Below are 15042 nucleotides of genomic sequence, written 5' to 3' on the forward strand. Positions count from 1 at the left end.
AGATGGAGACAGAAAAGTCAAGGAAGGGAAGGGAAGAGTCGAAGATGAACCATGTGAAGGTGAGGGAAGGGTGGAAATTGGAAGCAAAGTGAATGACATTTTCTAGTTCAGGGCGAGAGCAGGAAACTGCACCGATACAGTCATCAATGTATCGGAAAAAGAGGTGAGGGAGGGGACCTGAGTAGGACTGGAACAAAGAATGTTCAGCATATCCCACGAAAAGGCAGGCATAGCTAGGACCTATGTGGGTTCCCATAGCAACACATTTAATTTGGAGGAAGTGAGTGGAGTCAAAGGAGAAGTTGTTCAATGTGAGAACAAGTTCAGCCAGGTGAAGGAGGGTGGTGGTGGAAGGGGACTGGTTGGGCCTCTGTTCAAGGAAGAAGTGGAGCACCCTCAGGCCATCCTGGTGGGGGATGGACATCCATAATGAAAAGGAGATGGTTGGGGCCAGGAAACTGGAAACTGTTAAAGTGGCGGAGGGCATCGGAAGAGTCGCAGATGTAGGTGGGAAGAGACTGAACAAGGGGAGAAAAGATAAAGTTGAGATAGGAAGAAATCAGTTCCGTGGGGCAAGAGCAGGCTTAAATGATGGGTCTACCAGGGCAGTCCTGTTTGTGGATCTTGGGAAGGAGGTAGAAGTGGGCTGTGCAGGGCTGGGGAACTATGAGGATGGCCTGAGGGCGCTCCGCTTCTTCCTTGAACAGAGGAGATAAGGTCAGTGACAGCCTTGGAAATGATTACTTGATGTTCGGTAGTGGGGTCATGGTCCGGGGAGGTGTCAGAGTTAGCGTTCGGCCTCCGCGAGGTAGAGTTCAGTTCGCCAACCAACAACAGCGCCACCCTTGTCAGCAGGTTTAATGACAATGTTGGGGTTGGATCTGAGAGAATGGAGTGCTGCAAGTTCAGAGGGAGGTAGGTTGGAGTGGGTGAGGGGAACAGAGAAATTGAGATGGCCGATGTCCCGCCGGCAGTTTGCAATGAAAAGATCTAGAGAGGTTAAGAGGCCAGAGGGAGAGGTCCAGGTAGAACGAGAATTCTGAAAATGGGAGAAAGGATCAGCTGTGCGGGGGGAAGACTCCTGGCTTAAAAACCTTTTATATCTCCAACTTTTTCCAGTTCTGGTGAAGGGTCATCGACCTGAAACGCTAATTCTGTTTCTCTTTCTACAGATGCTGCCTGACCTGCTGAGTATTTCCAGCATTTTCTGCATTTATATAGTGTCTTTAACAGAGAGTTATGCTGATAGTTCAGTGCAGTACCAAAGCAGGTGCCATCTTTTGGATGAGATGTTAAACCGAGGCCCCCGAGGCCCTCTCAGGTGGTCGTAAAAGATACCATGGCATAATTTGAAGAGCAGGGGAGCATTACTGGAGTTATGGCCAATTTGTCCCTCAACCAGCATCACTAAAACAGATTGTCTGGTCATGTATCTCATTGCTGTTTGTGTGACCTTGCTGTGCATATATTGGCAACCGCATTTTCCTACATGACAACATTGGCCCGGATTTTATGGTGCTTCCGACAGCGTACGCCTTCAGAAGCCTTCAGGATAGCCCTGCAAGTTCCGGGTTTCTACACGCGCTGCGCATGCGTGAAAACCCGAAACTTGCGACCTGTCAAGTTTCGCTTGGACAGAGCCACCGCATCCACTACAAATTCACTTTTGCTGGCTCAGGGTTGGGCTCCTTGCCCGACTACTGCCCAGCAAATGCCCACAAAACCCTTACGCCTGGTAAAAGCAGGCGTAAGGCCTTATTTTGCCAGTGTAAAGGTTAAAATAAATGTTAAAATAATTTTTTAAAATGATTTAAACATTCACTTACATTTAAAATGAGTTGAGGTAAATTTTGCCCCATTTTAAAATGTTTAAATTTATTTTTCAAAAAATTAAATTTTTATTTTAAATGTTTAATTAAAAGGTCTTTTAATTAATTTTGAACATGTGATCATTTATTGGTGTGAATTGTATTTATTAGGTGATTTCTATTATGCTTGTGGGGGATTCCGTACGTAAATGGAATCCCCATAAGCATCATTGGAATCCCCCTTTTTGATTGGTTGGCCTGGCCCACGTGATCCTAGGGACGCTTGCGAACCGTATCCACTCCCGGGATCCGTGGGCCTTTACACAGGCCCAGGACCGGAACAGTCCGAAGCTCCGGAGACACCAGGTAAGTCCATACTTTTCTTTCGGTTCGGAGGCGTACGCTGGCGCCAAGCCTCCAACCGCCATTTCCAGGCCATTGACTACACTTCAAAAAGTACTTCATTGGCTCTGAAGTACTTTGGGACTTGTGCGGACATTTCTTTCTATTTTGAATGTTCTCCTGATTTTCTCCTGGGGTTTCCATTGTTCCTGCCTCTTTAAAGTTGCTACTATCTTTTAGGCCCAGGCATGAGCTAATCTTCCTCTGTGTTGCTCTGCTGTGCCCAAAAGCGCATCCAAGAATGCGCCTTTTTAAAAAAATTCATTGATGGGATGTGGGCGTCGCTGGCTGGCTAGGCCTGCATTTAGTGCCCATCCCTAATTGCCCTTGAGAAGATGGTGGTGAGCCGCCTTCTTGAACCGCTGCAATCCATATGGTGTAGGTACACCCACAATGCTGTTAGGAAGGGAGTTCCAGGATTTTGGCCCAGCGACAGTGAAGGAACGGCGATACAGGCCCAAGTCAGGATGGTGTGTGGCTTGGAGGGGAACTTGTAGGTGGTGATGTTCCCATGCGTCTGCTGCCCTTGTCCTTCTAAGTGGTAGAGGTCGCGGGTTTGGAAGGTGCTGTTGAAGGAGTCTTGGCGAGTTGCTGCAGTGCATCTTGTAGATGGTACACACTGCAGCCACAGTGTGCCGGTGGTGGAGGGAGTGAATGTTGAAGGTGGATGGAGTGCCAATCAAGCGGGCTGCTTTATCCTGAATGGTGTCGAGCTTCTTGAGTGTTGTTGGAGCTGCACTCATCCAGGCAAGTGGAGAGTATTCCATCACACTCCTGACTTGTGCCTTGTAGATGGTGGAAAGGCTTTGGGGAGTCAGGAGGTGAGACACTCGTCGCAGAATTCCCAGCCTCTGGCCTGCTCTTGTAGCCACAGTATTTATATGGCTGGTCCAGTTCAGTTTCTGATCAATGGTAACCCCCAGGATGTTGATAGTGGGGGATTCAGCGATGGTAATGCCATTGAATGTCAAGGGGAGATGGTTAAAGTCTCGCTTGTTGGAGATGGTCATTGCCTGGCACTTGTGTGGTGTGAATGTTACTTGCCACTTGTCAGCCCAAGTCTGAATGTTGTCCAGGTCTTGCTGCCTATGGACACGGACTGCGTCAGTATCTGACGAGTCTCGAATGGTGCTGAACAGTGTGCAATCATCAGCGAACATCCCCACTTCTGACCTTATGATGGAGGGAAGGTCATTGATGAAACAGCTGAAGATGGTTGGGCCTAGGACACTGCCCTGAGGAACTCCTGCAGTGATGTCATGTGATTGAGATGAATGACCTCCAACAACCACAGCCAACTTCCTTTGTGCTAGGTATGATTCCAACCAATGGAGAGTTTTCCCCTTGATTCCCATAGTAATGAGCTCTGATAGGAAGCTTGCGTGCTGGAGATGTCGGCACACTGCCAGTGTGCTCCACCCTAATTGCTCCCAGCGAACACTGGGAGGGGAAAATTGGCCCTGTTGTCTTTTAGGTATTTAATGTAATAGATTAGGCTTAATATTACTGCTTGAGGCGCATTATTACCACATTGTTCATTTTTGTTCATGCCACAGTGTGTCAATTGAAAACAAACCAAACTGGTCAGTCCAGGAAGACTCGTGTTCCCTGAATCTGCAGCCTAAGGATTTATGTTTGTTTCAGCGTTGCAGTCTGACAATCTAACCCGCCTAGCGGGAATGAGGTGGCTTCAAGTCTGGCCCCCAGTTTACACTTTGTCCAGTTATACTCACCATTGACTTCAGCAAGGAGTAAATTTGGACGGGGCGGGGGGGGGGGGGGCGTTGGGGGGAGTAAAAGGGGCATCAGACCTGGACCCGCACTGTTTATCCGTCAATCAACATCGCTAAAGCAGATTATCTGGTCATTATTGACATGAATCAGTCATTCACGAAAGAAAGACTTATGAAATAATACTGAGCGGCCTGCGGGTGGCGCTGTCCAGGGAGAGTATAAATACTCGGGCACGGGCCCAGCTTGCGCAGGACATTCTTAACAGGAACGAGTGAAGGACACAACTAGACCTCCATGTTGTAAAACAGTTGATTAAAGCTTTGTTTAACTCTTAGACCAAGTGCCTAGTAGTTTTCTTACATCAATTATCACGTTGCTGTTTGTGGGAGTTTGCTGTGCGCAAATTGGCTGCCGCGTTTCCTACATTACAACAGTGACTACACTTCATTGGCTGTAAAGTGCTTTGGGAGGTCTGGTGGTCGTGAAGGCGCTATATAAATGCAAGTGTCAGCTGTGGCTCAGTGTGCCTCTGAAGGTCAGAAGGTTGTGGGTTCAAGTCCCACTCCAGAGACTTGAGCATAAAAATCTAGGCTGACACTCCGGTGCAGTCCTGAGGGAATGCTGTACTGTAGGAGGTGCTGTCTTTTGGATGAGATATTAAACCAAGGCCCGTCTGCTCAGGTGGATGTAAAAGCTCCCATAGCATTATTTTGAAGAAGAGTAGAGTAGTTATCCTCGGTGTCCTGGCCAATATTTATCCCTCAATTAACATCACTAAAACAGATTATCTGGTCATTATCACATTGCTGTTTGTGGGAGCTTGCTGTGCGCAAATTGGCTGCTGCGTTTCCCACATTACAACAGTGGCTACACTCCAAAAGTATTTCATTGGCTGTAAAGCGCTTTGGGATGTTGGTGGTCGTGAAAGGCGCTATATAAATGCAAGTCTTTCTTTCTTTCCGCCAGGTGCATTGGGTTAAAATCGAGTGGACCTGCAGACAGCTGACGGGTTGATTGCCTCAGTATGGGTCATTGTACACAGCTGCACATATGATAACCATGCTAACAAGTAAAAATGTTCAAAAAAAATCACAGTCACAATCGCCTATTCAAAACCAGTAAAAAATGACTCTGATTTACCATTGCAATTTTCGCAATACACACATTTCTATCCCATGAGAACCATGCACATTTTAAAATTTTACATCTCTAATGTTAATGAAAAAGAAAACAGATTTTGTGGCATCTTTGTTCAGATTATTTGCTGAATTAAATGACAAATTTCAGCCTCCTTGGTGCAGAAATGTGACCGCAGTCATCAAAGGTCAGTAGAGGGTAGTGAAAGACCATCGGTAGGTGTGGTCACCTTGGTTTCTGTTTGACCCGCCTGATATTGTGGTTGTCCGATGACCACAACGATTGGTTTGCTGAGTGGTCAGTACCTGGCAAGTTTCCTGTAAGTTGCTTCTTCGCATTCTTGTGACCTTTTTCTAAACACTACGGGTTCATTCGACGAAACAATTTCAAATTCCAACCAGCAGCATGTGCATTCCGATACAAGACATCTAACAGCTTCAATCTCACAACATTACTAATGCACCTGGGAGTAAACGCCACAAAGGAGATCAGCTGAAAAATGATGGGGTGTTCGAAAATAGTTTTCACAGCCGCTTGCTATGGAGTAAGCCTTCTGTAAGCAGGCAACAGAATATAATAGGAGCACGCTGATGCCGTAGCACACAGATTATAGCCTTCTTTGCATTAGTTTACCGTCATGACTGACAGTATGTAGGTTGCACTACAATCTGTACACTCATAAAGGTGGTTCTGGGGTGCAGTTACAGACAGATGCCCGTGTACTCTACTATCCTCAGTATCCAATTTAGACAGGCTGACATCTGCCTCAAACAGGGGACAGGGATAGGGGACAGGGGACTGAATTTGGATGCTCAGCCACGATCTCGTTGAATGGCGGAGCAGGCTCGAGGGGCCGAATGGCCTACTCCTGCTCCTATCTTCTATGTTTCAAACCTGCTATCATTTTTCTGCTACATGTAGTTGTAACATGTTATAAGATGAAGCACCATTCCGACATTGTGACCGTGGCAGCAGGAGCAGTCTAAGTCAGTGAAGCAAAGCCTATCTGATTCCACTGATGGGTTTAGACATGACTGATGGTGAGAGAGCTGGCATAATGATCTACATGCATCACTGCCAACGGGCAATTAATAAGTTATGTGGTGGAAATTGAAGATGGTGCTGTAATGACAGTTGGCACTGTTGGTCAGTTTCGTGACTGGTGACAGTGTAATATATGTTGTGATGTTATAATCTAATAAAAGAGAGTGTATTACTTTTCAGTAAAACTACCATTTCCTGTTATGTGAAAAGGCAAAATGTTTTAGTTTCCACTAGTACCCCTCCATCTGCTCTTAACATCAGGTTAAAAAAACTTCCTGCCACAATATAAAGCTGTACAGTGATTCTTGGTGGTCAAAGTGGTGTGATAAAGAAAGACCTTGCAACACTAATGGAAAATACAGACTCCAAATGTATCATTCAGTTGGGTATACTCAGGCAATAAAATATAAGACGACAAATTCTAGAAAACACCATGTGCAACAATACCCTATGAGCATTTAACACATTTGTATGGATATATCTGGTTCACTACTCTCATGATGGCCTTCAACTATTTATTTTAAATGGGTTTAATTTTAAATGGGGCCTTTCATGGTTCCTTTCCTACCTGTTCCTATGTAGTCATCCCTGTGATGCCCTCTCCTTTGCTTCTGTTCAGTCACCTTTGGTGTGGCCCTGTCTTTTCTTCATTTATGTGCTGACATTGTCTATAATCATTGGGTCATCTTCCATATATAAGCAGAAACCACCCAGCCTTATTTCTTCACCACTCTAGGCTTCATGACTGCTGTTGTGTTACCTGTCTGCGTAACAGACACGAAGGCCCCGATTTTAAGTTTGAGATGAAGTTATGGAGGTGTTAGACATTCCTTCACTTAAATATCAGCCAGACTGAAGTCATCCTGTTCAATTCTTACCAGAAACTGGATAACTGTGCTTGCGGTTCCATCCCCCCACTTGCTCACTTAAACTGAACTTGACAGTGTAGAACCTCGTTGTCCTTGACCCTGAGCTGAGCTTCAAAACTCAAACATAGTCCATCATCAAGATCACCCATCTCCACCTCCAAAACATTGCTGCCTCCTCCCCTACCTTACCCTCATCACTGAAACCCTCTTCCAAAGCCTTCCATGGAATTCCAGGCATTCTACACCTTCATACAAACATACGTACATACAAACATATGAATTAGGAGCAGGAGTAGGCCACTTGGCCCTTCGAACCTGCGCCGTCATTCAATAAGATCATGGCTGATCTGATTACTCCACATTCCCGCCTACCCCCGATAACTTTTCACCCCCTTGCTTACCAAGAATCTATCTACCTCTGCCTTAAAAATATTCAAAGACTCTGCTTCCACCACCCTCTGAGGAAGAGAGTTCCAAAGACTCACGACCCTCAGTGAGAAAAAAATTCTCCTCATCTCTGTTTTAAATGGGCGGTCCCTTATTTTTAAACAGTGACCCCTAGTTCTAGATTCTCCCACAAGAGGAAACATCCTCTCCACATCCACCCTGTCCAGACCCCTCAGGATCTTATATGTTTCAATCAAGTCACCTCTTATTCTTCTAAACTCCAGCGGATACAAGCCTAGCCTGTCCAACCTTTCCTCGTAAGACAACCTGCCCATTCCAGGTATTAGTCTAGTAAACCTTCTCTGAACTTCTTCCAATGCATTTACATCCTTCCTTAAATAAGGAGACCAATACTATACACAGTACTCCAGATGTGGTCTCACCAATGCCCTGTATAACTGAAGCATAACCTCCCTACTTTTGTATTCAATTCCCCTCGCAATAAACAATATCATTCTATTAGCTTTCCTAATTACTTGCTGTACCTGCATAATAACCTTTTGCGATTCATGCACTCGGACACCCAGATCCCTCCGCATCTCAGAGCTCTGCAATCTCTCACCATTTAGATAATATGCTTCTTTTTTTATTCTTCCTGCCAAAATGGACAACTTCACATTTTCCCACATTATACTCCATTTGCCAGATCTTTGCCCACTCACTTAACTTATCTATATCCCTTTGTAGCCTCCTTATGTCCTCTTCACAATTTACTTTCCTACCTATCTTTGTGTCATCAGCAAATTTAGCAACCATACCTTCGGTCCCTTCATCCAATTCATTTATATAAATTGTAAAAAGTTGAGGCCCCAGCACTGATCCCTGTGGCACACCACTTGTTACATCTTGTCAATCAGAAAATGACCCATTTATGCCTACTCTCTGTTTCCTGTTAGCTAGCCAATCTTCTATCCATGTCAATATGTTACCCCCTACACCATGAGCTTTTATTTTCCGCAATAACCTTTGATGTGGCACCTTATCAAATGCCTTCTGGAAATCTAAGTATAGTACATCCACCAGTTCCCCTTTATCCACAGCACATGTTACTTCCTCAAAGAACTCCAATAAATTGGTTAAACATGATTTCCTTTGCACAAAACCATGTTGACTTTGCCTGATTACTTTGAACTTTTCTAAATGTCCTGCTATAACGTCTTTAATAATAGCTTCTAACATCTTCCCTATGACAGATGTTAAGCTAACTGGCCTGTAGTTTCCTGCTTTCTGTCTCCCTCCCTTTTTGAATAAAGGAGTTACATTCACTATTTTCCAATCTAATGGAACCTTCCCCGAATCTAGGGAATTTTGGAAAATTAAAACCAACGTATCAACTATCTCACTAGCCACTTCTTTTAAGACTCTAGGATGAAGTCTATGAGGACTCGGGGACTTGTCAGCCCGCAGCTCCAACAATTTGCTCAGTACCACTTCCCTGGTGATTATAATTTTCTTGAGTTCCTCCCTCCCTTCCATTTCCTGATTTACAGCTATTTCTGGGATGTTACTTGTATCCTCTAGTGAAGACCGATGCAAAATACCTGTTCAATTCAACTGCCATCTCCTTATTTTCCATTATTAATTCCCCAGACTCACTTTTTATAGGACCAACGCTCACTTTGTTAACTTTTCTTTTTTACATATCTATAGAAACTCTTACTATCTTTTTTATATTTCTAGCTAGCTTTCTCTCGTACTCTAATTTTTCTCTCATTAATCTTTTAGTCATTCTTTGCTGTGTTTTATATTCTGTCCAATCTTCTGAACTGCCACCATCTTTGCGCAATTATATGCTTTTTCTTTAAGTTTAATACTATCTTTAACTTTTTTAGTTAACCACAGACGGTGTGTCCTCCCCTTGGAATTTTTCTTTCTTGTTGGAATGTATATATTCTGTGTATTTTGAAATATCCCCTTAAATGTCTGCCACTGCAACTCTATTGACCTGTCCCTTAAGCTAATTTGCCAGTTCACTTTAGCTAGCTCTGCTTTCATGCCCTCATAATTGCCCTTATTTAAGCTTAAAATACTAGTCTTAGGCCCACTCTTCTCTCTCTCAAACTGAATGTAAAATTCAATCATATTATGATCGCTGCTACCTAGGGGCGCCTTCACTATGAGGTCATTAATTAATCCTATCTCATTGCACAATACCAGGTCTAGTATAGCCTGCTCTCTGGTTGGCTCCAGAATGTGCTGTTGTAAGAAACTATCCCAAAAACATTCCATGAACTCCTCATCTATGATACCTTTGCCCATCTGATTTTCCCAGTCTATATGCAGATTAAAATCCCCCATGATTATTGCCATACCCTTCTGACAAGCTCCCATTATTTCTTCCTTTATACTCCATCCTATCATGTGGTTACTGTTAGGGGGCCTGTACACCACTCCCACAAGTGACTTCTTGCCTTTATTATTTCTCATCTCTACCCAAACTGCTTCTACACCCTGGTTTCCTGAGCTTAGGTCATCCCTCTCTATTGTGCTAATACCATCATTAATTAACAGAGCCACCACTCCACCTTTTCCCACATTCCTGTCCTTCCTAAATGTCATGTACCCTTCAATATTCAGGTCCCAATCTATGTCATCCTGCAGCCATGTTTCTGTAATGGCTATCAGATCATATTTATTTATTTCTATTTGCGCCATCTGTTCATCTGTTTTGTTTCGAATGCTATGTGCATTCAAATGCAGAGCCTTTAGTTTTGTACTTTTATTATTTTTGTAACCTCTAGCCTTCTCTGTTGATTTAGTATTAGATTTGTACTCTCTATCCCTTCCTGTCACAGTCTGTTTATCATTTCCCATATTAATACCTTTCTCTATTGCCTTGTCTCTAATCTTTGAATTACCACATCTTCCCAACTTTGATCCCATGCCCCCAATATTTAGTTTAACTGGCAGTAAGTCTAACTCATCCATTTCCCACTTTTTGTACTAAGCAAATACCGTAGAAAGAATGAGAAAGAAAGAAAGAATGAGAAAGAAAGAAAGAAAGAAAGAATGGGAAAAAAGAAAAAAAGAAACTAGCATCAATATAGCACCGTTCATGATCTCAGGATGCCTCAAAGTGTTTAAACCAGAGAAATATTTTTTGAAATATTTATACTATTGTAATTTAGGAAGCGTGGCAATCAAATTGCACATGGCAAGGTCCCACAGACAGCAATGAAATAAATCACCAAATAATCTGTTTTTATTGAATTTGGTTGAGGGATAAATATTGGCCAAGACACTGGGAAAGCTCCCCATCTCTTCTTCAAATAATGCCGGGGGATCATTTATATCTATCCAAGAGGATTAACAGGGCCTTGGTTTAATGTCTCATTTGAAAAATAACACCTCGGACAGTGTAGCACTCCTTCAGTACTGCACTGAATTCCCAGCCAAGATTATATGCTCAAGTCTCGAGCGTGGGGTTTGAACCCACAACCTCTGATGCAGAGGCATGAATGCTACCATGGAGCCAAGACTGATAAATATTCCCTTTAAATCAAAATTTCTATCAACGCAATATAAGTCTATTAACAAACTTCCACTCTGTTGGGAATGATGATAACCTATGGTTCCATACCATTCCGTACTTTAGGATAGCTTACAGTGTTCAGGCAATAAATGACACAATTGTTATATGACGGCTAACAGATACTATCTGAAAGCTGGACAGAGCATTTAGGAATGAAAGTGAAAGGGTGAGGAGTGCCATGCATTTAAGAGATAACACTATGCTAAGCTTTTTGATGCAGAGATCTTTTCAGTTATATATGGCACGATATTTGCTTTCAGCTCGAGCACAATACCTTTTAAACTTTGCAGGGAGAGGTGGTGGCTGTGGGGTTGAAGAATATGCCATCTGCGTTTGGGCTTTGTTCAGCGTCTTTCTTCTGTCTGCACTAACAAAGAGCTCAGATGGAGTTGTGTAGGTGATTGTTTTATCATCATGGCTCCGATAGCGTGTCTGATACCAATACACATCCAAATTCTCATACACGCTGTCTTCATCCGAAATCTGCTCAAAATTGTTGTTGGCATTGTTATTGATGGTTGCTGCTCTGTATCTTCGTTTGGTGTTCAACGGAGGTGGATGAGGATTGACATACTGTACAGGGTGACAGGGTCCTCTTTTATCCTTGTTTGGAGATTGGGTGCTGTCCATTTTGCCTTGCCAAGGGTTAGGATTACTAAAGAATTGCTGCCTTTTCTTCATGGCACAGTTTTTTACAGCAGGCCCGGCTCCTCGTGGGTTCTCTGCAGTCGGCACCATTGCATATGACTGGGAGGAATTGTCATTGTACAGCCCCCTGGCTGACATCTTGAAATGCTGTGAAGGGAAGTTGCAATAATCACTTTCCATTTTGAAACTCCTTCAGTAGATGTCCACTTCCATTTTGACAGGATGGCCGCTTACGTTGATGACCTTCCTTTTAAACATTAGAGTTCTGAATTGAAACCGATTAGGAGTGTAAATAATTCTTGTTAAGGTGAGCAGATTAACAGGGATAGTTGAAGGTCATCTTCTTTCTTTAACGTTTTCAGTCCCAAGAAAAAGTCTTGTAACGCTGGCATTCCTTATGTACAAATGTACCATTTTTGTACAGGGTTATCACCGAGGGGGGGGAAACGTGTACAAATTGGGGCAGTTATTCCGATATCCCTTTGTTTCCTGTCTGTGGCTGTCACCTTATGCTCCACATTGCAAATGTTCTCAACGATGTTCTCTAATCTGTTGACTGTACCTCTTGTAACATTGTAGAGCTACGATCCTCCATAGACGTTGCTTCATCTCTTGCCGTACTCGTGTAATAATTTGGCGTGTTGTCCGATTTGTTTGCTGTTTTATAAAGATGATGATTTTCTCTTCCGTACCATAAAAATAAGCCTGTTTTCAACCAGCCCGAACAAGACTTCTGATGGTGCAAAAGCTTCCTGTGCTCTGGTTGCAGTGGTTTCTATGGCATCCAATGAATACACTTATTGAGATTATGAGTGAAACTTCTTTTTGGTGTCATTGCTACAATATTGACTATCGTATGGAAAATCACTTGTGCTACTTCCTGTATATCTCACATTCATAAAATCTATCTTTTCCGAGCTGTAAAGATGTAAAGTTGGAAGATCTTATTACAGTGTGTTCATCAGTGAATTTCTTAATTCTGAAGTTTTCATTATTCCCAGCAGAAAGTAAAACATTTGTTACTGTCAACACTTTTATTTGCCAAATTATCTTAAACCACAGACACTGAATTTCATGCATTGCAGGTGTTGCACCCTTTCCTAAAGCTGGGTTGCAGTCTATACAATTCATACTCAAAATGCAGATAGAAAATAAGAATATTCCTGGTTATATTTATGTGACATATGTAGGGTTTTCTGCCCAAAAACGTGCCACAAGGGGTTGTGTATTATACATGGATATTAAAACAAGACTCAATAATGATGGAATAAACCTTTATTCAATTGTTTGATGTGTAGCACATGAATTATAATCGGCGAAGTACAATAAGAACATAGGAATTTCGAGATGAGAAAAACAAGGTCCATCTAGAATCATAGAATGGTTACAGCATGGAAGGAGGCCATTCGGCCCATCGAGCCCGTGCCAGCTCTCTGCAAGAGCACTTCAGCTAATCCCACTCCCCCGCCCTTTCCCCGTAGCCCTGCAAATTTCTTTCCTTCAGTCACTTATCCAACTCCCTTTTGAAAGCTGTGATTGAGTCTGCCTCCACCACCCTTTCAGGCAGTACATTCCAGATCCTAATCACTCGCTGCATAAAAAAGTTTTTCCTTACGTTGCCTTTGGTTCTTTTGCCAATCACCTTAAATCTGTGTCTTCTGGTTCTCAACCATTCCGCCAATGGGAACAGTTTCTCTCTATCTACTCTGCCCAGACCACTCATGATTTTGAGCACCTCTATCAAATCTCCTCTCAATCTTCCCTGCTCCAAGGAGAACAACCCCAGCTTCTCCAGTCTATCAACGTAACTGAAGTCCCTCATTCCTGGAATCATTCTTGTAAATCTTTTCTGCACCTTTTCTAAGGCCTTCACATCCTTCCTAAAGTGTGGTGCCCAGAATTGGACACAATACTCCAGTTGGGGCCGAACCAGTGTTTTATACAGGTTCATCACAATTTCTACACTTTTGTACTTTATACCTCTATTTTATGAAGCCAAGGATCCCGTAAGCCTTTTTAACTGCTTTCTCAATCTGCCCTGCCACCGTCAACGATTTGAGCACACATGCCCCCAGGTCTCTCTGTTCGTGCACCCCCTTCAGGATTGTACCCATTAGTTTATATGTCCTCTCCTCATTCTTTCTACCAAAATGTATCACTTCACGCTTTTCTGCGTTAAATTTCATCTGCCACATGTCTGCCCATTTCACCAGCCTGTCTATGTCTTGCTGAAGTCTATCACTCTCCTCCTCACTGTCCACTATACTTCCAAGTTTTGTGTCATCTGCAAATTTTGAAATTGTGCCCTGTACACCCACGTCCAAGTCATTAATATATATCAAGAAAAGCAACAGTCCTAGTACAGACCCCTGGGGGTTGGTTCTACCATCGTGGTAGTCACATGATACAATGACAATGGAGTTGTTGACTAACCATAGCAATCAATCTCTAGCAATTAGGCTACAACATGAGGTGTGGGAAACCACAGTCCTGGAAAGCTGTGGGAACTATCGACTCCAGTCAGCTGTTTTCTCCCAAGCATGCTACACGTACCATAATGCCATGTCTCCAATTGCTCATATACTGTATCCAAAAATATTATTTTCTGAAAGAATAAGAAGTGGCAAAAATGGTAAATAGTGAAAAACCTTTCAGAAACCCGCAAGTTTATATCTATCGTTAGATTCTTTACAACATGTAGGTTAGAAGGGAGTGGCGTTCTTTGGGTGGAATGCTACCCTCTGGTGAAAACAGATGTGCAAGTTGTACGGATGAAAGTAGTGGAGCGATTCGGATCCAGATACAATCAAGAAAAAAGTTTAATCATGTCAGGAGGAGTGCCAAAGTAAGTGTACAAATCTTCACATACATTATTAATATTGGCATTTAGTCTAAATGGCATGAACCTATTGTTAAATTGAATTACGTTGCCACTTCATGGTGCCATAAATTTCTCAGAAATAGTACGAAAATAATTAAAGTTCAACATGAAAACTCTATTTGCATTCATCATTAAAGCGACTTGTTCAAGAGGTGCATAGTGTTCTAATCATCAGCTTAATACAACCAAGGACCTAATAAAGAGACGATTTGAGTGAAGAATCATCATGACTGGACGAGGTAAAGGAGGCAAAGGACTGGGAAAAGGTGGAGCCAAGTGGCACCGTAAAGTGCTCCATGGCGGTGTCAAGCAGAGCTCGGGTCTGATCTACGAGGAGACCCGCGGGGTGCTGAAGGTTTTCCTGGAGAATGTGATCAGGGATGCAGTCACCCTGTTTTTGTGACTGGAGGCCTGTGTCCAGTGGTGTACTGCAGGGATCGGTGCTGGGTCCCTTGCTGTTTGTACTGTACATTAATGATTTAGATATGAATGTAGGAGGTGTGATCAGTTCGCAGATGACATGAAAATTGGTGGAGTGGT

The 15042-nt window shown here is 43.1% G+C and overlaps 1 protein-coding gene across 1 annotated transcript in view; it reads right to left on the reverse strand.

Annotated features, from left to right (window-relative positions):
* peak3 (PEAK family member 3) overlaps positions 1 to 12334 on the reverse strand; it is a 132576-nt gene extending 120242 nt beyond the window's left edge. Inside the window, 3 exon segments of the mRNA XM_086004676.1 lie at positions 1637 to 1652; positions 10377 to 10424; positions 11247 to 12334. Of these exon segments, the coding sequence (XP_085860802.1) occupies positions 1637 to 1652; positions 10377 to 10424; positions 11247 to 11801 (619 nt within the window). The 5' untranslated portion in view covers positions 11802 to 12334.
* Positions 12335 to 15042: the final 2708 nt, after the last annotated feature.

The sequence above is a fragment of the Somniosus microcephalus genome, chromosome 13 (assembly GCF_052327205.1).
Source record: "Somniosus microcephalus isolate GS21.2 chromosome 13, FLI_Smic_1.0, whole genome shotgun sequence".
Classification (NCBI taxonomy): domain Eukaryota; kingdom Metazoa; phylum Chordata; class Chondrichthyes; order Squaliformes; family Somniosidae; genus Somniosus; species Somniosus microcephalus.